This window comes from Mangifera indica, chromosome 12, assembly GCF_011075055.1.
Source record: "Mangifera indica cultivar Alphonso chromosome 12, CATAS_Mindica_2.1, whole genome shotgun sequence".
Lineage (NCBI taxonomy): Eukaryota > Viridiplantae > Streptophyta > Magnoliopsida > Sapindales > Anacardiaceae > Mangifera > Mangifera indica.
Genome location: NC_058148.1, coordinates 12242643 through 12265897, shown reverse-complemented (window position 1 = coordinate 12265897; position 23255 = coordinate 12242643). Strand labels below are relative to the sequence as shown.

The 23255-nt window shown below is 32.8% G+C and overlaps 4 protein-coding genes across 6 annotated transcripts; 2 read left to right on the top strand and 2 right to left on the bottom strand.

The window, feature by feature from the left end:
• Positions 1 to 6165: 6165 nt before the first annotated feature.
• LOC123192661 (zinc finger protein ZAT5) lies at positions 6166 to 7655 on the top strand. Its single transcript, XM_044605295.1, has one exon. It carries the CDS (start codon positions 6520 to 6522, stop codon positions 7483 to 7485), a length of 966 nt encoding a protein of 321 aa, XP_044461230.1. The 5' UTR covers positions 6166 to 6519; the 3' UTR covers positions 7486 to 7655.
• A 2019-nt stretch (positions 7656 to 9674) lies between these two features.
• On the bottom strand, positions 9675 to 11517 carry LOC123192074 (monocopper oxidase-like protein SKS1). Its single transcript, XM_044604539.1, has 6 exons — positions 11371 to 11517; positions 11172 to 11281; positions 10790 to 11060; positions 10564 to 10693; positions 10132 to 10492; positions 9675 to 10047 (listed from the first exon to the last, which is right to left on the bottom strand). Exons 1-6 carry the CDS (start codon positions 11515 to 11517, stop codon positions 9675 to 9677), a joined length of 1392 nt encoding a protein of 463 aa, XP_044460474.1.
• Positions 11518 to 12088: 571 nt separating this feature from the next.
• Positions 12089 to 15215, bottom strand: LOC123192224 (ras-related protein RABC2a-like). Of its 3 annotated transcripts, none has more exons than XM_044604700.1 (6): positions 14870 to 15213; positions 14380 to 14448; positions 13805 to 13870; positions 13245 to 13324; positions 12930 to 13058; positions 12089 to 12615 (listed from the first exon to the last, which is right to left on the bottom strand). In XM_044604700.1, the coding sequence occupies exons 1-6, from the start codon at positions 15009 to 15011 to the stop codon at positions 12502 to 12504; spliced, it is 600 nt and encodes a 199-aa protein (XP_044460635.1). In that variant the 5' UTR covers positions 15012 to 15213; the 3' UTR covers positions 12089 to 12501. The 3 variants fall into 3 exon arrangements, with proteins under 3 accessions (XP_044460635.1, XP_044460634.1, XP_044460636.1); XM_044604699.1 differs by having other exon boundaries at positions 13245 to 13366; positions 14870 to 15211; XM_044604701.1 differs by lacking the exon at positions 12089 to 12615 and adding an exon at positions 12679 to 12799 and having other exon boundaries at positions 13245 to 13366; positions 14870 to 15215.
• A 2962-nt stretch (positions 15216 to 18177) lies between these two features.
• Positions 18178 to 22380, top strand: LOC123193234 (NAC domain containing protein 50-like). Its single transcript, XM_044606084.1, has 4 exons — positions 18178 to 18652; positions 19139 to 19407; positions 19782 to 19979; positions 21528 to 22380. The coding sequence occupies exons 1-4, from the start codon at positions 18475 to 18477 to the stop codon at positions 22119 to 22121; spliced, it is 1239 nt and encodes a 412-aa protein (XP_044462019.1). The 5' UTR covers positions 18178 to 18474; the 3' UTR covers positions 22122 to 22380.
• Positions 22381 to 23255: the final 875 nt, after the last annotated feature.

The window sequence follows — 23255 nt, the reverse complement described above, 5'->3', positions numbered from 1 at the left end:
GAGGTCTCTAAGCCCATAAGATTGCAATTTTATAATTTTATGTCTTCAGATGCTACTTCTTTGCTATTGTTTTTGTTGGTAGGATGTATTTGCATCGCTTAGTTCACATGAATTATACTATGTCGTTTTGCTCACCTAAAAATGTATCAAAAACTGAATAAATACAATGAAGAAGATTCACGTAAAGGTTCATTACTTCTTGCTGAGTGTAACTAAACTACGTCGTTTCTCCTTCCCACATAACTGAGTCTCTCACCGCTAAATTATAATATATTTATTTACAAGGGAAAAAAACAAAATTTGGTTGCTTAGCGAAGACGATTTGGATAGTAGAAAGCAGGCTGTACAGGCAAGGCATACCGTAACTTACAGCATATGTCATAGCAGAAGAGTTGACTAATATTAAAATAATAAAGATGGAGAATAATTTTAAGGTGGCTAGGCAAACGCAGAAGTCATGGAACCTTGGGGTTGCTTTGCGTTGCCTTGCTTAGTTGCAGCAAACTTGCTGCTTATATTGAGTGGCTTTAAAGCTACTGAATCTCCCCTTCCTTCCAGTTGATGACTTGTGATCTGTACTTCTCTATCATCATCATCATCATTATCTCCATCCATTCATATTAATTTAATATTATAATAGTCGGTGTTCGTCTCTCTGGTTTTCTCTTCCCTTCCCCTATTTCACTTTCTTTCTCTTTCTATCTACTTACCATATATTCTCTCCCAAGCTATCTATCCTTTCCTCTCTTGTTCTTATAATATCATTAATTATCTACTATTTTTGAGGGCTAAGGCTTAAGGCCATCCCTTGAATGAAGGGATTCTATTCTTTGCTTCCGCAGATTAAACATGATTAATTGTGAGGTGATTGGTCATGGAGTCTTACGTGCAGCACACAACCCCCCAATTATCAAAACTTGAAGCTAATAGTAAGGATACGGACTTAACCTCCTTAACCCACACATTTTCGTCATTTCTTATTGCAATAAAAATATTATATTATTTTAAATTAATAATAAAATAATATATAATTATATGATAACACATATAAATACATATTTATTTATATATTCAAAGTGGATACATATAATATTATTTTTATAATTATCATAACAATCAAATTATATACGTAGAGATTTAATTATATAATTGAATATATAAATAATATATTATTATGTGAATTAAAAATAATATAATATTTAATTATATACTAAAAAGGGTATTTATGTTTTGCTCTTAATATAAATCACACTGCATCCATTTCCTCCTAATCTTAATATAAGCCTATCAGCCAATTCTATTCTAAATCAAATGTATTTACCCACTAATCACATCACTAATTATTAGTAACTCACTTTGTTATATTTATATGAATCATTAATTCCAATTAATGAAATTCATTAGGATACCTGGTGTAACTTATGAAAATGGATAAAAAAATTACAATAAAACTATATGTACAGATATATACATATTTATATGTGTTATCATATAATTAAATGATTATGAATTAAAAATAAAATAACATTTAATTAATTCATAATCATTTAATTATATGATAACACATATAAATGTATATATAATATATATTTAAAATGAGTATACATAATATTACACACAAAATTAATAAAAATAAATATAACACATCTCAACTCAGAAGGGAAAAAAAAAAAACTTATGCCAATTGGACTCATAATGCACACATAACTGTGTGTGTGTGTGTCTCTCTCTCTATATATAGATATATGAACAATTTTATGATTTATTATATGGGGCCAACAAGCTGAATTCATATTCTTTTATTCATATTTTATATACAAGTGGTGGTCTTATTATATCATCATCCGATAATACCAATGCAATTAAAATTAGTACATCTAATAAATGCCATATGGTTTTAAATTGACAAATGGTCTGAATTATTCATGACTAGTCATATAGTTGTGGAGATCAATCAATTATTAAGCATGACTTTAAGTTGAGCCTTCAGTCTCTTGATATTGCAGATAATTTCCTATATAAATAATTGTGAATAAAACTAGAGGTATTAATTAAAATCGATAAAATTTTTTCTACGTAAACCATTTTAGGTAAACGTACAACGATTTTATTTTTATAAACAATTTTTTTTTAATTCCAAAAATACCCTCTTTGATTTATTACGTGATTTTCATTAATTTACGTATGTGTATCACAATGTATGAGTGCGTGGATGTGTACGGGGTGCATACAAGGTGCATAGGATGAGTACAGGGTGCGTAGAGTGAGTACAGGGTGCGTGCAAGGTGCGTGAGTGTGTGAGTGCGTGCACGGTGTGTATGCACTCATATATATATATATATATATATATATATATATATATATATATATATATATATATATATATATATATATATATATATATATATATATATATATATATTAAAAATTATTATTATTATTATTTATATATATTATATTAAATTAATAATATTATAATATATAATATAATATATATAAATAATAATAATTTTTATATATTTATTTATATATAATATAATATTTTATATATATTTATATTTATATATTTGTATATATATTTATACATAAGAGGATGTGCACATATATATATATTTATATTTTTTACACACCCGCATGCACCCTGTACGCACCCACGCATCCTATACGCACCTCACACGCACCCACGCATTCTGTACGCACCCGCACACACCCTGCACGCACTCATGCACCCTATGTGCACCTATGCACGTATGCACCTTGTACGACTCTTCACATCTCACACACGGAATTGTTGAAAGTGATGTAATAAGACATAAATGTATTTTTGAAATTACAAATAAATTTGCTTATAAAAATAAAACCGCTATATGTTTGCCTAAAAAGGTTTACGCAGAAAATTTTTGCCGATTTTAATTAATATCCCATAAAACTAAGACTTTAAGCTGACTTTCAGAATGTCAAAATTATATATATTTCCATTACTGTTATGGGCTTGTGGCCGAATAGCTGGAATTGTAAATTGGTGCAAGTAGGGTTGGATTTGAGCTAAGTTGAGCCAAGCTCAAACTCAAGTGAGCTCAAGCTCAGTTCGGTTTATATATAGTAGAGCTCAAGTTCGAGCTTGAGCTCATGAAAGCCAAGCTTGAACTTGGCTCAAATTCAGCTCGACTAGTTTCGAGCTCGAGTTTTTTAACTATTTTGTTATTAAAACAACATCGTTTTGTATTAAAATTTTTAATTAAAAAATTTGGAGAGTAGCTTGAGCTCGACCGAGCTTCTATAGAGTTAGCTCATTTCGGGCTCGTTCGAGCCGAGCTCAAGCTCAAACTGGTTCGGTTTGAGTCCAACCCTAGGTGCAAGCAATTTCCCTAAGGCTAAGGACTTATTCCCATCCAAAGTTTTTATCCTTTTATCTTTCAAAAGTTTGTATACCCACTCATAGACTAGTTAAATTAATTAAATTTATTAGTTTTAAAATTTTATATTATTTTTCTCATAAATCCTAAAAATTAATAATTTTTCCCACTTTAAGTTTTTAAAAACAACATTTTCTCTTTAAGATTTACAATTTTTCAGATATATTTTTTTTAGCAATGAAGAGATTTCTCCAACGATTTTTAGACAATATCTCCTCCTCTCTGATATATCTTCCTTCTAATGTTGTTATCAGAGAATGAAGATTGAAAATGATATAAAATTTTGATTTTTTTTAATATTACTGATTCAATGATAATTTTATTTTTAAAATTAATAGACTTAATAATTTATAAGTGAGTATATGAGTTTTTGAAAGATAAAAATGTAAAAATTCAGGAAAAAATATAAACATTAGGTGAGAATTAAGTCCTTTGGCCTTTCCATAATTTTACATTTAGAATATAAAGACTTTGTTGCAAAAAACAGAGGACTTTTTATGGGTTGTTGCTGCCATCTCCATGTTGAACTCACAAACAGGTCTTTGCATTGACATTTACTATTTAGAAAATCAATTTAAGAACAATCAAAAAAAATGTTTGTTGGGCATCTCTAAGCCAAATAATTGCCAATTTTATGTACTGTTGCACTAGATGATAGCTAGGGTCACGTATCCACAAAATTTTATTCAACCTACCTATTGCACACAAGTGATTTCCTTCATGAATTTTTTGTGATTATATATCAGAGAAATCATCATCATATAGATTAAATATTGGTTATGTAATAAATGATGCAAATGGGTACCATTGCCCTAGATGATTTTTATTCTTATATGCATGGATTTCAATAATTGTACGTATACCCATTTTGACTATACAAATATATATATTTTTATGTATATCATCACGTGATTGAGTATTATTATTATTTTTAAATTTAAAATTACTCAATCATATAATGATATATATAAATATGTATCTCTTTGTATACCATAATAAGTATATATAATTTTATTATTTTAATTTTTATCCTTAACTCATATGATAATTGATTGCTCTATAAGATATCTTGGTGATAAATTAGCACTAACGAGAGATATATTGAATAGTGACTAAATTTATTTCAAAAGTATAAAAACACAAAAAGATTTTTAATGTGATTTGACATATGATTCATAAGTCTACATTAATAGTTATGTTATTAACTGATTTGAGAAAAAAACTTATAATAGCGTTACAATGTGAGTGCTACTAATATTTCATATTAGAATTTTACCACCATTTTCCACATAATTTAACAATAAAAAACTAAGAATAATAGTAAACTTTGAAAGAAAATTTCAAAGTTTAAAATTATATCAAATTTAATAAGTACGAAAGAATCAAATCCTAAGACCTTTTACGCAAGTAAACTCATTAATTAACTAATTAATTAAAGATTAGATATAAATGATTGGGTCACTAGCACATGGATAGAATGATTAGCAAGCAACTAATTACATACATCATTATTGTGGATTGTGAAACACTTATTCATAATTTTAACATTAACTATTTATCCCTCCAGCGAAAAACAAAAACAAATTATACATATTTTTTAAAAGATAATTTGAATGATAAAAGAAAAAATTTTACATAGAAATAAATGATTTTAAATTTTTTTAATAATATATCAAAATCAAAATTTTAATTTATTTAATTTAATAATTATTAAATTAATTATTTGAATCCAAATTTATCTTTATCAGTGTAATTAATTCAATGTCCGAGGGACTTAAATAGAATTGTCCGTTTAAAAAAAACAAACAAGCTACACACGACACTACATCTGGAGCAGCTTGCGGATCCACGGAAAATTCGTGCAACCACGTTTCGTTTGTACCACGTGTCAAAACGCAGATGGGGTGGCTGTCGGCTGTTAAAAAGATTTTCACGTGCTTTATTCTAATTTTGTAAAATGTTTTTTGCTTTCGTTGTAAAATCAATGTAAAACTAGAAATCATTTAGTTGTATATTTATTTCTCAAAATTTGAAATACAATCAAATATCTATTATTAACCATAAAATTGTACTTAGCTTAGTAAAGTTTTAATTTTCACAAAACAAAAAAGTTTGCTTTATGTGACAAATATCTCAAATACTCAATTAGATAATAAAATAAAATTAAATATTTAAATATTTAAATAAATATTCATAATTGAGTACACGTAACATATTTATTCAATAATAAAAAAACTTTACTTGAATATGATCATCTCTTTGAAATATTAAACAAGTAAAATTTTAAATTTAGTGATTAGTTTTATAAATATTATATTAAATAAATTAAAAATTTAATCTTGAAATATAATAAAAAATAATTTACGTGAAATATTACTCTTAGTTAATAAGGTGATAAGGTAAATAAAGTGATGAAAAGGAAAAAGAAGCACAAGAAAATGCATGGAATGGGAAGTGACAGAAGCATGAGGAAGAAAGAAGAGAGAGCAGATTCCGTGGTAGTATCCAGCCTTGCAATCCAAATACAATTACAATCAATCGTTGAGGCAAAGTTATGCCTTTCTTTTTCCTTCCTTCTCCAAATCTCTCTCACATCTGTCACTTGCTCTATTTCCAGTTTTTTTAGGTTTCTTTTTCTTTTCTTCAACATTACTTATCTGTAACTGTAACTTCCACACATCAGCCACTCTTACTATATTTGCTTTTCTCGAAAATTTTTGCTTATTATTCTTCAATGTCCATCGTGAACTGCCTTGGAAAAGTGTGAGAAAGAGAGTGTGAAACGGAAACACCCTCCTCCAATGGGTCAATTTTAGACAAATTTCAGTTACATTTTGTCTTTCTTTCTTCTTAATCTGTTGCAACCAAACTCTAAATTTATCTCTTCATTACATTTGACGGACTATTTTACTCTTACTGTTCTATTGGGCGGCCTTTTTGACTTCAATATTATTAATTTCAACCATTTCTTTTCTCCTTTCTCGTATAAATATATACAAATCCTACTCTCTTTTCTTACTTCCTTGTTAACTTCAACAATTGTTCTTTCCTTCTTTTTTTTTTTTCTCTATCCTGTTCATTCTTTCTTTCTGGTGAAGAAGACATGGAAGATTCCACAACTGCAACTCAAGAGGAAGTACTGGGCAGCGGTGGCCATATTGTTAAAGGAAAGAGAACCAAGCGCCAACGGCCTCAATCTCCAATTCCGTTTATCGTTTCAAGCGGAGAAATTGCTTCTGGGTTTGATCAGAAAACTGTGAATAACGGTGACTTCCCGTCGTCGTCGCCGGTGAGTTCGGGAGGTGCAGTTGATTATTTAGATAGCACCGAGGAAGACGAAGACATGGCGAATTGTCTTATTCTTCTTGCTCAATGTCAATCACGAGACTCGCCTAAACTACATCAAGAAGTAGAAAACAATCATCACGACGAGATGGGTGAAATTCAAATACATAATAAATTTAATAGCAGGAGATTTCTTGAAGCTCCATCTTCAGGCTCAGGCAAAGCGGGATACTATGTGTATGAGTGCAAGACTTGTAGCAGAACTTTTCCTTCGTTTCAAGCGCTAGGAGGCCATCGAGCGAGCCATAAGAAACCGAAAGGGGTGGTTTCGTCTGATGAAGAAGAAGGCAATTTCAGAAATTTATCTTCTCTTTCTCTTCAACTGAGTAGCAATAATAATAACATTAGAAGCAGCCATAATTTGTTTAGCAAGAATCAAAGCAACAGTAAGATTCATGAATGCTCTATCTGTGGCGCGGAGTTCACTTCAGGACAAGCTTTAGGTGGCCACATGCGGCGCCACCGGGCGCCGATTGGAACAAGCACCGCCTTGTCATTGACGCCAATGAATTTGGAATCGGAAGATCAAACAACTAAGAAACAAAGAAATGTATTGTCATTAGAGTTGGATCTTAATCTTCCAGCGCCGGAAGACGATCACCGGGAATCAAAATTACCCTTTTCTTCGAAGCAACAACAGCAGCAACCGCAGCAACAGCAACAACAACAACAAAAATCACCTCTTGTCTTCTCCGCCCCTACTTTGGTGGATTGTCACTATTAAAGAAGAGGTATTTAATTTTTTTTCTTCTTTTATTTTTTTTATTTTACAACTTCTGGGGAAGTTAGCATTCAATGCAATGATTCGAAGATGAATTTCATGTTGATTATTACCATAATTGTTTTCATTCTTTTACTGGTGGAAAATATTACAATGTTCATTATTTTTTTCAATTCTTTTTTTATTGTAGCTTGAAATTCTTTGAAATATAAAGCATTTTATGAAATATATTTGCTCATAACATACAAGACTGTGAATCTTGAATGACAAAATAGAACAATAAGTATGGAAAAGCAGTAAGCAAGCGGTTTTCAGTAAGAATTCACTTCTTGCCTTTTTTCTTTTTTTTCCCTTTGATTAGCAAAATAAGGAGCTTTTGAAATTCTTTTCTTGGTCCACCTCTTTCATTGTATCTGGGAATATTATCCATTGCTTGAAGATGTACAATTTACAAACCCTGAAATGCACTACTGCTATATATTAGTTTTTTTAGTTCTGCCTTTTGTTTCAAACTTTCTGGGTTCAAGAACAAGTATAGCCAAGCTCATTGAGAGAAAAATAAACCATATCTTTATAGAGAAGCTAGCCAACTAGTTAAACTTCTGCTAAAACCAGCTAACAATAGTTTGAGAGAAAAATAGGTGGCGATAATACCCACTTTAAAATTGAATGAAAGAAGACAAAAAAATTCCTAGAAATATCAATTCCTCCTCCATGAATTATGGCTATTTTAAAGGCATAATTAGCTGTACAGCCTGTACTTTTAAGTAAGAGTTGGTGATTGTCACCCTCTCAATAGAGAGAGAGAGAGAGATCATGATGCAATATTAATTTGTGAGGTAGCCATTGACTGTGAATGGTTGATCAATGCTAATCTCAACTATGCAAATTGTGAGGTTCAGATAAGCATTGAGAATTTTTGTTAATTTAGGGATTTGGTCAATTTCTTGTAAGGCTTGGTTTATGCTATAATAAACTAATTTAAGACTCAGTCTAAATATTCACCATCACTATATATGACTTTACAAATCAAGACTTCAGCTAAAGGTATCTGTACAGTATCCGACTTAGTACATAAAATAAGACTTTTGGGTCGGTTTCGGTTCTATTTCCCACCTATAGTAAACTATAACCTATTTCAAATTGTGTAACAGCCTCTATTTATTTACCTACAACCGATCTTATTCTTTTTAGTTTCGCTAAAAACCCTCGATTACCAATTCTCATATAAATTATCAAACATTAAATAAGTCTAATATTGATTCCTTTATAAATGTCAATTAGACAAATACGTCTATGGTTACTAAAATGGATACCCTATACCCAAAGACTAAAAATACATGTAAGATTGTTGAATCTATTCTCTGGTATCATTTGAATATGCTTAGCGTCAGAATTTGCATTAAGAGTCAATTTACAGACAAATTCCATACCGGCGAGGTCATTTAATATTATTAATTTTTTTATCTTAGCATGTGTCTGATACATACAATATAAATAACCTGATCATATACGATACTTCAATGATGTTTCACATTATTCCAACCCAGAAACATTGAGGATTTGGAAATTCATCATTCCAATTATAGTACGAAGGAATTGATTACACAAATTGGAACATTGGTTGCAATGGCAACCACCATTCGTGAATGTGCTAAAATGATTTATCTTTCAGTCAAGTCTTCCAAATCACAGCATTGTTCATGGAGCAGGTGCTGGTGCACTGGCTGGGGCATCAGAATCACCGAAAATTCCTATAAACAGACAATAAAAACTTCATTTCAGTAAAGATGATTTCAAAGTTTAGCCCATATCGAATGAACAGGCAAAAATAATATTTACTGACCGCATAATAATAAGTTTCCAGGAGGAGGGCGCTCCTTGGCAGGATTAGGATCATCATCGTGGACTCTGATATAAAGTTCTTGACCCAAGTACCAATTTTTCAGGCTTTGTGATCTTAAATTCCACATTCCAGGATTGTCTAGGAATGCATAAACTGCAGACCAGCCTCCGGGGTAAACTTGCACGGTCGAACGAACAACAGAATCAAGCAGATTGTATGTGGTTCGAGATTCAGGCGTCCAATCTCCGGTGCCAAACCTGGAATGGCTCAGGATGGATTAATGAATGAGCAGGTATAATGCATAGAATGATATGCAATGAGTTTGTGTTATTACAGAGAGTGCAATTTACCCAACAACATGGAACCCAAAGCCATCCAAATGCCAAGAGTCAATGACATCCAATTTGTTGATGAACACAAGTTCAATCCATCCTTTGTGAATTCCAGTAGAAACAGAAACTCCATAGGTAGCTTCAGGATAGACAGAATTTGTGGGAAACCGATCAAGTTGGTAAACGCCTGACCCGTTGACAAATTGATCTGCAAGTTTCAATGGGGTATCTACTGTAAGATATGAAACATTGTTCACAACGAAGCGCGGTTGGCCATTAATCTCTCCCTTTGAGCCCTGGAGAAGGAAGGTTTGTGACAATGTCACATTTGTTACATTGAAGGTTCCTTGTGGATTGGGCCTTGCTGCTCCTGCTGTCAAGTTCCATCTAATCAAAAAGAAAATGAGAGTTATGAAATGGGATACCCATTTCTTTTTTAAGTTTCCAGAAGATGAATAAAACTTCATTCACCTTACAGATTTTGCTTGATTCATCGAAAATTCGAGATCGAATGGATCAGGACCAGTGGGGAGAGGGCCACTAACTTGAGAATTGGAATTAGAATAGTGCAGAACGCCTACACCTACAAGGCTGCTAGAATCAGATGTGTTGAGCAATTTAGGACTTGCCACTATGTAATAATCAGCATCATCCTGATCAGCTGTGACAAGAACTGAATATGACTGGCCAACATGCACATCGAGCGAATCCAATGTGATCTGATTGGTATAAGAACCTTCTGTTTCAACCAACACCATTCTGTGATTCTGAATCCTGAAGTTGAAACTAAATGCACTCCCCACATTTGATATCCTGAACCTGTAAGTCTTCCCTGCATAACATTCAGATTGACTTCAGCATATATAGCTCATAGCCAAGTTTGTATTGCAGAATTTTCTGTACCTTTTGTGACAGTGAAGGACTCATAGGTTTTCAAATTTTCGTATCCGTAAGGGCCTTTTCCATTCATCAGCATAACATCAGGGATAGCATTATTGGCTGTGACTGAAGTGTTCATCATTTTTCTGGTTTCCTGTCACATTTGGTGCCAAAAAGGAAATATTTGTTAGCATTGAATGAAGTTAAGCAAAATGGTATTTTGCATGAATGAATGTTTTGAATTGGTCACCCTGTAGTCATTGGAAAACCAATCACCAATGAGAAGATCAAATTCAGCTTCTGGTTTGGGAAAGGGGACAGCGATAACTATGCGATTATTGACTCGAATAGGCCCGAATCCTCCACCAGCTTTCTGGAAGTTAATGGATGGGAAGTAGGTATAACTTCCAATCTGATCCTTGACTTGAAATGCATAAGTCCAGTTTGTACCAGGTAAAATTGGGCAGTTAGTGCCAGAAACTCCATCTTGCCATGAGTTTAGCCTCTGTTGTATGCCATTCCTGCAACATCAGGATTCTCTTTTCTTTATTAAAGACTTAGTAAAAAATTAAATCTTTTTGATGCAGAAAAATGAGATCATGAAAATTGTTAAAATTCCCTGATGCACATACCATGTGAAGAGAACAGGCTCATCCAAGTTGTTAAAAACATTCACATGGATGAAGTCATTTGTTGTGGAATTGATAAGGGGTCCAGGGAACATTCCATTGATGGTAATCACCTGGAAGAGAAAAAAAAAAAAATAGAAATCCAATATTTCTTCAGCACTGTCCGCAAAAGGAAATAAAGATTATGTGACTGGTAGCATACAGGTTGATCAACAGACACAGGTTTGATGGATGTGTCAATGGCTAAATTCCATTCTAGAAAGATGTCAATGCCATGAGCGCCTGTGATAAACACCACGAACAATGTTACCCATGCGAATAGCCACTTTTGCTTGCCGGAAGAGGCCATTGAAGGAGTAAAGTACAATGAGAAGTTACACTTTCCTTTGGCCTCTTTGTCTCAATGGAATGTGAATACCAATTGGCTATATATATATATATATATATATATATTGCATAGTGTGTACTTGATCTCGGGATAAAGTTAAAATGGATGGAGTTTTCAAAGAAAGCGCGTGAAAAGAACGATCAAGAAAAAGGATCAACTGAAACGCTGCTGTCCAGCTTCGAATAAGCAGCATTGAAGAAATAGTTTTTAGCTGATCCATGCCGGCTAATTACTATAGAAGATTTACATTGGAGTTGAATTTACTAATGCCTTGTTTTGTTCAACCTTTTTGCCGCATTTTGAATCTGGCCAAGTCCTATATATTTTGTTCACTGTCTCCATTTCGACGCATGCCATGATCTAGATTACCTAATGGGCAGCTGGAATATTCTTTGTTATAGCCATATATATTTGTTGCTTTATGGAATAAATTGTTTCGAGGGTACAAGATAATTCTGATAATTTGTGTTAACATTACAATTTCAAGAAATTGATGCACAAAATGCCTTAATCCGTCAGCAACACATCACCCTTCCGGTATCAAACGATTCCCTTCAATTAAACCACAGTACATTGCACATCTATATTACAGCAGGACATTATTCACCCCAACATCTGCATTTAAGGTATGTGGCAGATCCAAGTATAATGCTGAGTCTTAACAATGAAGTAGATTTTACAAATACAAAAATTAGGAAAGTGAAAGAAACAGACGTACACGAGGTGGGAAAAAAAAATTGAATCCCTCAGTCCCACATAAGAGCAACTATAAGTACTCCTCAAAACCTTTATGACAACATACAATTATCTACACAAACTGACTGTGAAGTATAATTGGAAATGTCGAACATTCCAGTTGTAGCTGAACTGATAGCAGGGGCATTTTTATGCTGATTCCGTGGGTTGTATGATTTGTATTGAATAACTTGTGTTGAAGCATATGATTCAAGAGCAGCAACCCCCACCACCACGAGGTGCCTGGTAGATTTGTTTGTCTTTCAAACACTGTTTCTTCACTGCTAAAGATCCTTTTTCCAGTAAACTGGGCACCTCTAGAATCTGTAAACATATTACACTAGTTAGAATGGAACAGATAAACAAATAGGTGAGAAAGGAGAAATGAACTCGGGCTGACATTTGTAATTGAAGGACCACTGGTAGTTGGGTTCGGATTTTACAATTAAAAAGTACATCAGTACTAATCTCACAGCCTAGAACTAGAGTGACTCCTGAAAACAAATTTCTGAAAGCAACTGGAAGACTTAGAAAGAGTTTAAGTCTATACATATAAACATCTCATAGTTCAAAAGTTAATTTGACTGTTAAATGAACCCCAAAAGAAATGAAAATTACATGATTTCTTGTGCCCATACCTTATATATGAGATCTTTAAAGCATTGCTGCACATTCTCTCTAGTTTTGGCACTACATTCAAGAAATGAACATTTATACTTCTGAGCAAGAGCCATTCCCTCCTCTCTGCTAACAGCCCTATCACTATCCTGAGAACATTAAAAACAGTGTACCCAATCTTCAATTAGAGAACACATACATGCAAATGAATAATTGGTACAAATCCATGAAGTTCTTACTTATTTAAAAATGCAAATTATTTGTTTAAGGAATTTTTTTTTGGTATAAAGAAGACAGATACAAAAAACCTAAGGGTATCCAAGCTATCAACTCACCCTGTCAACTTTATTTCCCACAACAACTTTGACACACTCATGATTGGTGGAGTAAAGCTCTACTTCCTTTGCCCATATATCTGACAAATTATTAAAGGTTTCTCTTCGTGTTACATCATAAACTGAGAATAAGATTGAATAAAAAATTAGTAAGCATCATATCATTTAATAACTTATACATGGCATCAGTAGATACATATGCCAGCAACTCAAATCATAATCTGGAAAACTGTATTTATGGCCTTCCTGTGAAAGTTTGAGAACGGGCATCTTACTTAGAGCTAAATTGGTTGACATAAAACCCTAGAGGGAATAACAGGAAAATTGGTTTCTTTAAATATAATCCATATTATCAAAGAGATTTTATCGTAACATGCAATGTTACAAATTGATTATGGCTTTATTTTATTCTAATAAGATGAAAAATTTATACAAACATTCAGAAGCTTTGTGAATTACATCTAAACATTCAGAGAGCTAGCACATTAAGAAAAAAACACAATAAAAAATAATTTGATAATGCTTTGAAAATAATTTATAACATGACTTCAAGGACATACCAAGAATAACTCCATGTGCACCTCTATAGTAAGAGCTTGTTAGTATGCCAAATCTCTCCTGTCCAGCTGCAATGTAACATATGATGTTAACAAAATAACAACACTGAACTGGCTCAAAAAATCCAAATGATCTCCATGTTAAATCCAACTGGGGCTATTCATAAAGGAATATGTTGTAATTCACAGAGTTGAATTAATACTCAGCGATCAGTGCCAATGGCAGTAGTCAAAATTGTTGGAAATCAGTTCATCACAATCGCGTCTAAAAATTAAGACAACAGAGAATTAAGGAGAACAAGAAATCCTGCAAAATCAGAAGAAACTTACAAGAGGCACAAAGAAACAATTTGATTTTAAGAGTAAATCACGTGATTCATTGTGGAGTTGTGGCATATATAATCTTTTTGTTATACTTTAAGCCACATGGTAACCAGTGAATGCATTTTAAATCATTTTCAAAAGGAAGACTAAACAGAAGAACAGCTGAAAATGAAATAAAACTGCAAAAAACATAAGTGTCACAGCAATCTATGCAAAATAGTTGCAAATAATCACTCATCATACATATGAGTTACCAGTGTCCCAAATTGTAAGTTTCATGCTTTTCCCACCAATAGTGATCTGCTTGAGCTTGAAATCCACACCTGAAAGCGAATGAAACAGCACCCAAACATCAATATATTTCATACAAAATTCCACATGAAACAAAAAATCAACTTTCCCCAGAAAAAAAGGGTAAGTGTGACATCAAACAAAATTAACCTCCTAAGTATTTTATCAGGGAATTATAATTTGAATGTTATAGTCAAAAATAAAAATGTAACTTTCTTAGCCACCCCAAAACAAAGAAACAACTCAAAGTTGAAAGAGAATTTTTATTACCCAAAACCACAAGAAACCCAACTGGGTATCTCACTAATAAATAATCCCAAACTCGAAAGAAATGGCTTTTACTTTGATCAGAATATGGAATTTTTGGATTTGTAAAAAAGTTGATAAAAGCAGAAACCCAAAGTTGGTAAAAACATGATATCAAAGGCGAAGAATAAAGAAAAGTTTAAGTACCAATTGTGGGGGAAAGATCCTGAACAGTGTTGGAGAAGAAACTGAGGAGAAGACTACTCTTTCCAACAGCCGAATCACCAATCAACAAAATCTTGAACGAGTAGTCATAACTCTGGCTCTTCCCTATTAAACAAGAATCCATTTTTAATTTCTTATTCAATTCTTCAACCAATTCTATTGAAACAAAAACATGAAACTAAAGCTTCTTCTCCTGTTGTTCAAACTTCAGCGTCGTGTGCTTTTCTCTTCTCATACAAAACAAGAAATGAAAGCAAATGAAGAAACTTCCTCAGGCTCCAAGTTCAGACAATGGTGGGGTTTGGCGGGTACCGCTTATCATTTTTTATCATTATTTATTATTATTATCACTCATTAAATATTTTAATTTATTTGAAAAAATACAAATTAAAATATAATATTCCAATCTGCATGTTTTTTTATTTAATAATTCTCTTGGAGTCAAATGAAATATTTTGCTAATATAACAAATAAAAATAATGAACTAAATAAATAAATATTGGCAAATTTTAAAATGTTATAAAAATTCAAAATTTTTACTCATCGGATAAAAACTAATTTCTTAAAAAATGTAAAACGGAAGAGGTTCAAAACATAGGACAAATGTCGTCTTTACGTGGACGGAGTTTCGATCAGGTTGATTTTGATGGCTCCACGCGCCTTTGCAGGCGCTTGAGTGGGGGCCAGCTTACATAAAAATCAACTCACCTTGATCTTTGTCATTTAATATTTTGTCCTTTTGTGAGTTAACTCACCCGATTTTCTTGCTTTGCTTAGAAAGGTTTTTCTGTAATCTTCTTGGCCTTTAGGGTGGCAAAACACTTATCAGTTCTATTTTCCGAAAACCGATTTTAAGTTTTCCCATTTTTGTTTTCAAATTTTAATTAATTATCTTAATTAATCAGAGATTAGATGCAGTGAATCTAGTTTAAATTGGACGACTTTACGGACAATTGTGCTAAAGCTGACACGGGCAACACGTGTAGAACATGCGGAGAACACGTAAGAATTTATTATGCAAAGTCAAGGACACGTAGCTATCCACGTCATATCTCGTTGACCCATAATTTCAGCGCATCATGTCAAGGGTCGAGTAGTGAATGTGGGAAACCGTCGGATCAATTTCTGAAGAATCTTATCTAACGGTTAGTGTCGTTTTATAATTCTTGTACAATTTCTTCTCTTTTGAGGGATTGAGCTATTTATTTTATCAGTAACCGAAAACAATTATACAATAATCCGAACTTAAGCCACCGAATCACCTACGCCTGAAGAAATTACAATAACAAAAAAACATAGTCTGGCCGTGGCCCATGGATCGCTTTCGCAGTATGGAGTTAGATGCACGGTTTGTTTACCTACCTTAAGGCCGGATTAGTATTTCCTATTCGAACTTTGATGAAACAAAGTTGATGAGAAAATTGACTATTTCCTATTTGTTTATTCATTATTCATTTAGTTTAAAAGATTATTTTGGTTTATGATAAATTACTAATTTATATTTTTAATAAAATTATAAGAATATTCACACATACGTTCTCCCTTCTCTTTTCAACAATTTATTTTATCTATATTATTATTATTTGTAACTGATACACTAATAAGTTTAATTCTATTATTATTAGAACATTTAATTTATTTTCGAATCTGATATCTCTATCAACACTATTAGAATCATATTCAAACAGGGTTAATTCATCATTTTGATTTATGATAAATTTCTAATTTAGTATTTTTAATAAAATTATGAGAATATTATGATTATTTTAAATATACACACACATATTCTCTCCTCCCTCTTTAACAATTCATTTTACCTATATTATCATTATTTGTAACCGATGCACCAATAAGTTCAACTCTATCACAACTAGAACATCTAATTCATTTTGAGCCAAGCCGAGCTCGGCTGACAGTCAGCTCGGGATCGGCTCGATTTATTTATGGACGACTCGAGTTCAACTCGAGCTCAACTCGGCTCGACTCGAGTTCGGCTCAGTTCGACTTGTTTTTCATATCAAAACGATATCGTTTTTAATATATATAAATCAAAACGAAGTCGTTTTGTATAAAAAATTTAAAAAAAAAATCTACCGAGCCAGCTTGAGTTGCCCGGCTCATTTCGGGCTCGAACCGAGCTGAGCTGAGCTTGAGCTGGCTCGGCTCGAGTCTAGCCCTAATCAAATCTAATATTTATATTAACGTTAGTAAAGTTGGATTCAAATTGAGTTAATTCAAATTTGATTATTAGCTTGATTCAATTAAATTTGAATCAAATTTAAGTTAAGAAAAATATTTTTTTGATTAAAAAATAGTTCTTTTTAAAATTTATGTTTTCTATTTAAAAGAACATGAAATGAAGTTGAAATGTGATAAAAAATAAAAAGATTAAGATTATGTATATATAATGGGCGAAGTAAGTGGTGGAAATTTCAATCACCATATGTGAGACTTTTGAAACTAGATTGAGTGTTTATTTATCATAGGTAGAATGAGTTGTTGAAATATATTATTTATAATGTATGTATTATACATGGGATTATATATGATCAAGAGTCAATTGGTGGGCCTAGATACAATATGACCTGTAAGTATGGCGGGTCATGCCAGATTTGATCTGCACGGTCATTGTCGTGTCTACATGGGATTGTGACACCTATCAAACCATCAGAAAATTGGTTTCTATAAAAGTGATAGGCTGCCCATCTCAGCTGCCATGAAGCCCTGGGCCTTTCAAGCAACCCAAGTTTTTAAAAATCTCGGGTTGATTTGGGCTTGATAGAGTACAGATCCCAAGGCTGAACGGTGTGGATGATGATAATAATGGCGGTCCCACACCAACTTTGCTTGCCTTAAAAGACAAGTATGTGTGCGCTGTCATAGAAACGTACTTTTCAATCTCTAGAGTTGGGTCATCACTTTACTTCAGTCACTGCAGACAATTTACTCAACGGTCAAAACATATCTGCCTAAATCGCATTACCATTTCAAAATTAATCTGGCAAAGCAATTCCAAATATTGGCCAATTTATTTCTATTATTACACGAAACGTGTTAGGCTAATATGCTTATATAATTAATGTGGTAAATTTGGGATTTTGTAACTTATATTATTCAAATAATATATAAAGTATATTTAGACAGAAATCTTTTATATGAATTCAGCTATTCACTTTTACCATATCAACTTATATGGAAAAAATTTAAATCAAATTGCATAAGTTTTATCAAAAATTAATTTTTACCAAATGGGGTCTGATCCTCCGCCTAGAATTTGTTGCCAATGGCTTTTATTTTTCACTGTGACAATGCATGATTACATTTGCAACTAAAACATTGGTGCTCACACTAATCTATACAAGGCATCTTTTTTTTGGTCGAAACGACAACAAACTCGAACTCTACACTCCGATTTTGACCATAAAACGCAGACAAAAAAATTTCTTGTAATCGAAGGCACCGCATAAACACTGAAGTTGCTTCACCACCAATCAATCCCTCCCATTTCTGCCTCCACAGCACCAAACCCTAACCTCTATCGCCATTCCGAAATTGGTCGTGAAGCTCTCGCTCTCACCGCACCCTCAATGAAAACACCAGCAACACCCGCAACGACTACGGCTCTTGCTCCTGGCTTTCGATTTCACCCCACGGACGAGGAGCTCGTCAGCTATTACTTGAAACGCAAGGTCTGTAACAAGCCTGTTCGCTTCAACGCCATTGGCGAGTGTGATATTTACAAGCACGAGCCTTGCGACCTTGCAGGTTAGCAAATCTTTGTTTTTACTGTTTCTGTTTTTTATTATTTGATTTTATGTTTATTCTTGTTGATGGGTTTTTGGTTTATTACTTATTTTCGCAATATTGAAGTGATTTTTATGGGCTCATACTTCAGCATTTCTCAGCTCAGCTACTTGCTTTGTGTTTTTTTAGCGTATTTTCAATTTTTTTCCAAAGATTTTCTATGTTAAAAAAAAAAAAGGATTCGCTTTTTCGGTTGAAGGTTAGAGTGTTTTCATAATGAAGGTGTTTTGAAAAAAAAAAAAAAATTTAAGGTGCTCTTTAGGGAAGGTGCTTTCAATTTCTGTTTCGAATAAAATTTAGTTATTATTTGTCATTTATGTATTGTGGAAAATGAAATTGACACTTTAAAATGGTACCGGACAATTAATTTTTACATTTTTTCTGTCATGCATTTTTGTTGAGTTGAATGAAGTGTAATCTGCGGTTTACTTCTCTATGGGATTTTAGTTTATTCAAGGTTGAAGACGAGGGACCAAGAGTGGTACTTTTTCAGTGCATTGGATAAGAAATACGGAAATGGGGCGAGAATGAACCGGGCCACAGGGAAAGGATACTGGAAAGCAACTGGGAAGGATCGTGAAATTCGTCGTGATAAGCAGCCTATTGGAATGAAGAAGACTCTTGTATTCCATAGTGGGCGTGCCCCTGACGGGCAGCGGACTAACTGGGTTATGCATGAATACCGCCTTGTTGAGGATGAATTTCGGGCTGCACAGGTTAGGCTCATAGGCTGTAATGAATCTTGGTTAATGGTTCTGATTCTTGCTTCAATAAGAAAGTAAACACATTTGGGATGGATTTGTGCACAGAAAATTTAGGATACAGGGATGAAGTACATTTTGGTTTAGTACTTGTGCTAGTTTTACTTTGTTTTCTAAAAGAATGTGGGAATACATTTACAAATATTAGTATAGGTGTTGTGGGCTAAAGTATTTGGGTTTTTGATGACTCATGTCAGTGAACTTGATCAATTTAATTTGCTTCCTTAGGGTTCTATATAATGTGAATTGTCAGTACATGAATTCAATAATTTTCATCATGAGAATCAAAATATCTTATAAAAGTTGCCTTTTTTGTTTTTGTGGAAAAGGATTCGTATGTTTTGTGTAGAATATTTCTTAAGAACAATATAGGGCCACCGAGTGCAAATCGTTATGCACCTTTTATGGAGGAGGAATGGGATGATGGCAAGGCAGCTATGCCAGGAGAAGATGTTAGAGATGATTTTGTGGCAGTTGATTATGCATGTGATGAAAGGAATGATGTTGAACCAATGCATGTTGAGCAGGTTTGCATGACATCTTTCTTCTATTTTCCTTTTTTCCTGTTCTGCTCAAGTTATATTATTCTACATTATTATACCTTGGATTATATGATACATAAGATAGATGAGCACAAAAGGTAATCATCAAGCAAATAAGATAATCTAAACAGTTAGCTAGCAATAAGATATAAAAAAATTATTTTTAAGTCCTTTACAAATCTCTGGAGTACTTTGGACGCTCAACTTTTTATAGGTTTATTTCTAAGTGCATGGCTTTTTTCTTTTCAATAAATGACATGTTATTTGGAATGCAAAAATTATGATACAAACTTGGGAGATATAACATTATTATAAACACAGGGATACATTTGACGTATTCAGTAGCAACTCAGCAAGAGTATTCAAGTCCATAATTACAATTTGTTGATTGAACTTATCAGAAATAATGATGCTGCCTTCCATCATTACCTGTATCTGACTGTTGTCAATTGATTGGAGAACTAAGCAGGCCCTGGCTTTTTATCTTTATGTGATAGTGTCATATACGTAAATATGATCATGTATCCACGCACATTGACGAATATAGTAAGTTAGAGCTGACCTTTTGGAGGAGGAAAACCTACAAAGATTGAAGGATAGAGTGCTCAGAGGTAGGAATTCTAGAAGTCTATAAGGATATGGTATTCCTCTCAGTCTCTTTAGTTAAATTCTGGTTTTATTATAGGTAGAAGGGTGAAATTTTGGGACAGAGATTTGGATGTTTTTATAACCTGGTGGAAGCAAATGAATTGTTCAAAGATTTGGATGTCCTACATTAATAGGTATGCAGATAAGATAATATATTGTTGCCAGTACATGGCGTGTTATTGTTCTTTCAGTTCACGGTATATCTTACTTAAGAGACTACTATCTGTTGCTTGGTGTATATTGTAAGCACTATACACATAGAAGTTGCTGTTTCTAAATGCCCAATGATTAAAATAATATGGTCATAGCTCAATATATGCAATGCAAATAAATTTCAGAGAGAACAGGCATGAACAGATCCTATTTGAGCGTGTGCTTAGTTTTGTTTGTATTTCTTTTTTCAAGGATAGATTTAGAGTCTGAAATTGCTTCTAATGCTAATAGAATGTTCCAGTAAAAGTGGGACCATGGGATGTAGATTGTACTTCCTGTGGGTTGGTAATCTTGATTAATTACGACCCTTTGTGATTGAAAATGTGAAATTAGTGATTGGAGAGTTGGACTTATGCGATATAAATCACTTTGCTGTATTAAAGTGAATTTTAGTAGTGTAAAGCCCAGGAGCATTTAGTGGGGAAATTCAGTGAGATTTGATGATTAGATAAGCTTGATATAGTACATTTCTATTTGATGAAGAGTTTCTTTATGATGTCTTCCCAAATGTCACATATCGAGATATTGCTATTTACTTTAGTTGTTATGCTTACAGTTCTGATTGTGCTTCTCTTCCCTATAGTTTTGGTGATTTTAACCATCTATTGTTTTGTGTTTATAAACCTCAACTTATCCTAAATTTGCTTTTGAAGTGTTGGTGGATTGTTGCAGGTCTCTCAACCTAACAATAAGGAACCTATTAATGTTAATGAACTTCCAAAAGAGGCTCAAAATGTTTTAGCAGTGTGCAAGAGTGAAAGGAGAGATGAATGTCTTTCACTGTGTGTGCTTAATACACAGGCAGCTCTTCCTCTTCTTCAATACAAAAGAAGGCGGCAGAATGATTCAGGTTCTAACGGATCTAATGGTTCAGATAATTCAACCGGGACGGAACATGACCACCCTTCCTCGTCTACCACAACGACAGCAGAAACAGCACTGACAAATGCAGCCACAACAACAGCAATATCTGCGTTGCTGGAATTCTCCCTGATGGAGGCTATCGAACCACCGAAAGAGAATCCATCTGCTCTCAGAACTACATTTGGGGCTGATGGTTTTGACTCATCAGTGCCCCCTAGTTGTGTTAAACTCATCAAAGAATTGCAGAAACAGGTGCATAAAACCGCTGTCGAGAGGGAGACACTAAAACTAGAAATGATGAGTGCTCAGGCCATGATTAACATTCTTCAGTCGCGAATAGATTACTTGAGTAAGGAAAATGAGGACTTGAAGAGGGGTTTGAGGGGCAGGAAAAACGCCTAGCGATCGGCCTTGAATGCCACTGTAATCTTATTGTTGTTTGTTGAATCAAATTTTAATGGCCCCTATTTCTCTCCAATCAGTGTATTGGAGAGAATGTTCGTAAATTTAGGCTGCCGTGTTGTATTAAGTTTATCAAACTGCTGGAGATCGTCCATCAGTGTTAGCTGAACTTAAAACTGAGACCTCGTGAAGTCTGTATTCAGCTGCAACTCTTATCACCAATGAATCTGTCGACAATTCCATCTGTTGGAACATTACCACAAATTTTCTTTTCTATCAGTAATTAATTATTTGCAGGTACTATTTTGAGTTTGTTAAAATAATAAAAATCCTTATATAAAAGATTTATTAAACTTTTGAAGTCTCACCATATATATTACGGTTCCATTCAAATAAAGTCATTTTATGTGATACCTTTTATGCTTTTGGTTCATGTGGTGTCCGTTATTAAAAATAAAAAATTATCATAAAAAAATAGGTTAATTAAAAGATTATTATAGATAAATATTATTATATTTAGTCATATTTAATAAAATAATATTAATATATTATTTTATAAATTATTGGTTATAATGTGTTAAATTATTTTTTGTGTTATTAATTATATTAATTGAAAATAATAATATATTTTTTAAAAAATTAATGGGTATATAAATGTTTTTAAATTGATATAATTTTCATAATCATTTATCAAGTAAAGTGGAGTTCTTAATAGATTATTTCTATATTATTTATTACGATTATCAAAATTTTTTATTAACTAATAAATTAAATAAGGTTATGTTATAATATTTATTTACTTTGAATCAAACACCTCTTTGTTTTCCATACATGGTTTATTTAAGTAATACAAATGTTGTTTTAAATTATTAATTAATGGGTTTTGTCACTAGAAACAAAATTTATCACTATTAATTTATTTATAACTTTGTTTTAAAGGGTGGAACATGTATATATCTAAGTTCAGAATTTGGTTTTATTAATAAGTTTGATTTTGAGATAAAAAGCTTGCAATGTATGTCACATGGATCTTATATTAAATTAAATTTCTTTTTCTTTTTTTTTTAAATGTTATTACGGTCCACTTTTTAGTGTCTACAAGGAAACATCCGTCATTTTCCATAAGTCTCCTTT

Coding starts and splice junctions, on each gene's coding strand:
- LOC123192661 (XM_044605295.1), top strand. CDS start 6,520: ATGGAAGATTCCACAACTGCAACTCAAGAGGAAGTACTGGGCAGCGGT.
- LOC123192074 (XM_044604539.1), bottom strand. CDS start 11,517: ATGGCCTCTTCCGGCAAGCAAAAGTGGCTATTCGCATGGGTAACATTG. Junction 11,282..11,370: donor CTGTGTCTGTTGATCAACCT/GTATGCTACCAG, acceptor TTTCTCTTCCAG/GTGATTACCATCAATGGAAT. Junction 11,061..11,171: donor GAGCCTGTTCTCTTCACATG/GTATGTGCATCA, acceptor CTGATGTTGCAG/GAATGGCATACAACAGAGGC.
- LOC123192224 (XM_044604699.1), bottom strand. CDS start 15,011: ATGGATTCTTGTTTAATAGGGAAGAGCCAGAGTTATGACTACTCGTTC. Junction 13,367..13,804: donor TGCACATGGAGTTATTCTTG/GTATGTCCTTGA, acceptor TCTTATTCTCAG/TTTATGATGTAACACGAAGA. Junction 12,616..12,929: donor TTAAAGATCTCATATATAAG/GTATGGGCACAA, acceptor ATATGTTTACAG/ATTCTAGAGGTGCCCAGTTT.
- LOC123193234 (XM_044606084.1), top strand. CDS start 18,475: ATGAAAACACCAGCAACACCCGCAACGACTACGGCTCTTGCTCCTGGC. Junction 19,408..19,781: donor ATGAATTTCGGGCTGCACAG/GTTAGGCTCATA, acceptor TTTGTGGAAAAG/GATTCGTATGTTTTGTGTAG. Junction 19,980..21,527: donor AACCAATGCATGTTGAGCAG/GTTTGCATGACA, acceptor GGATTGTTGCAG/GTCTCTCAACCTAACAATAA.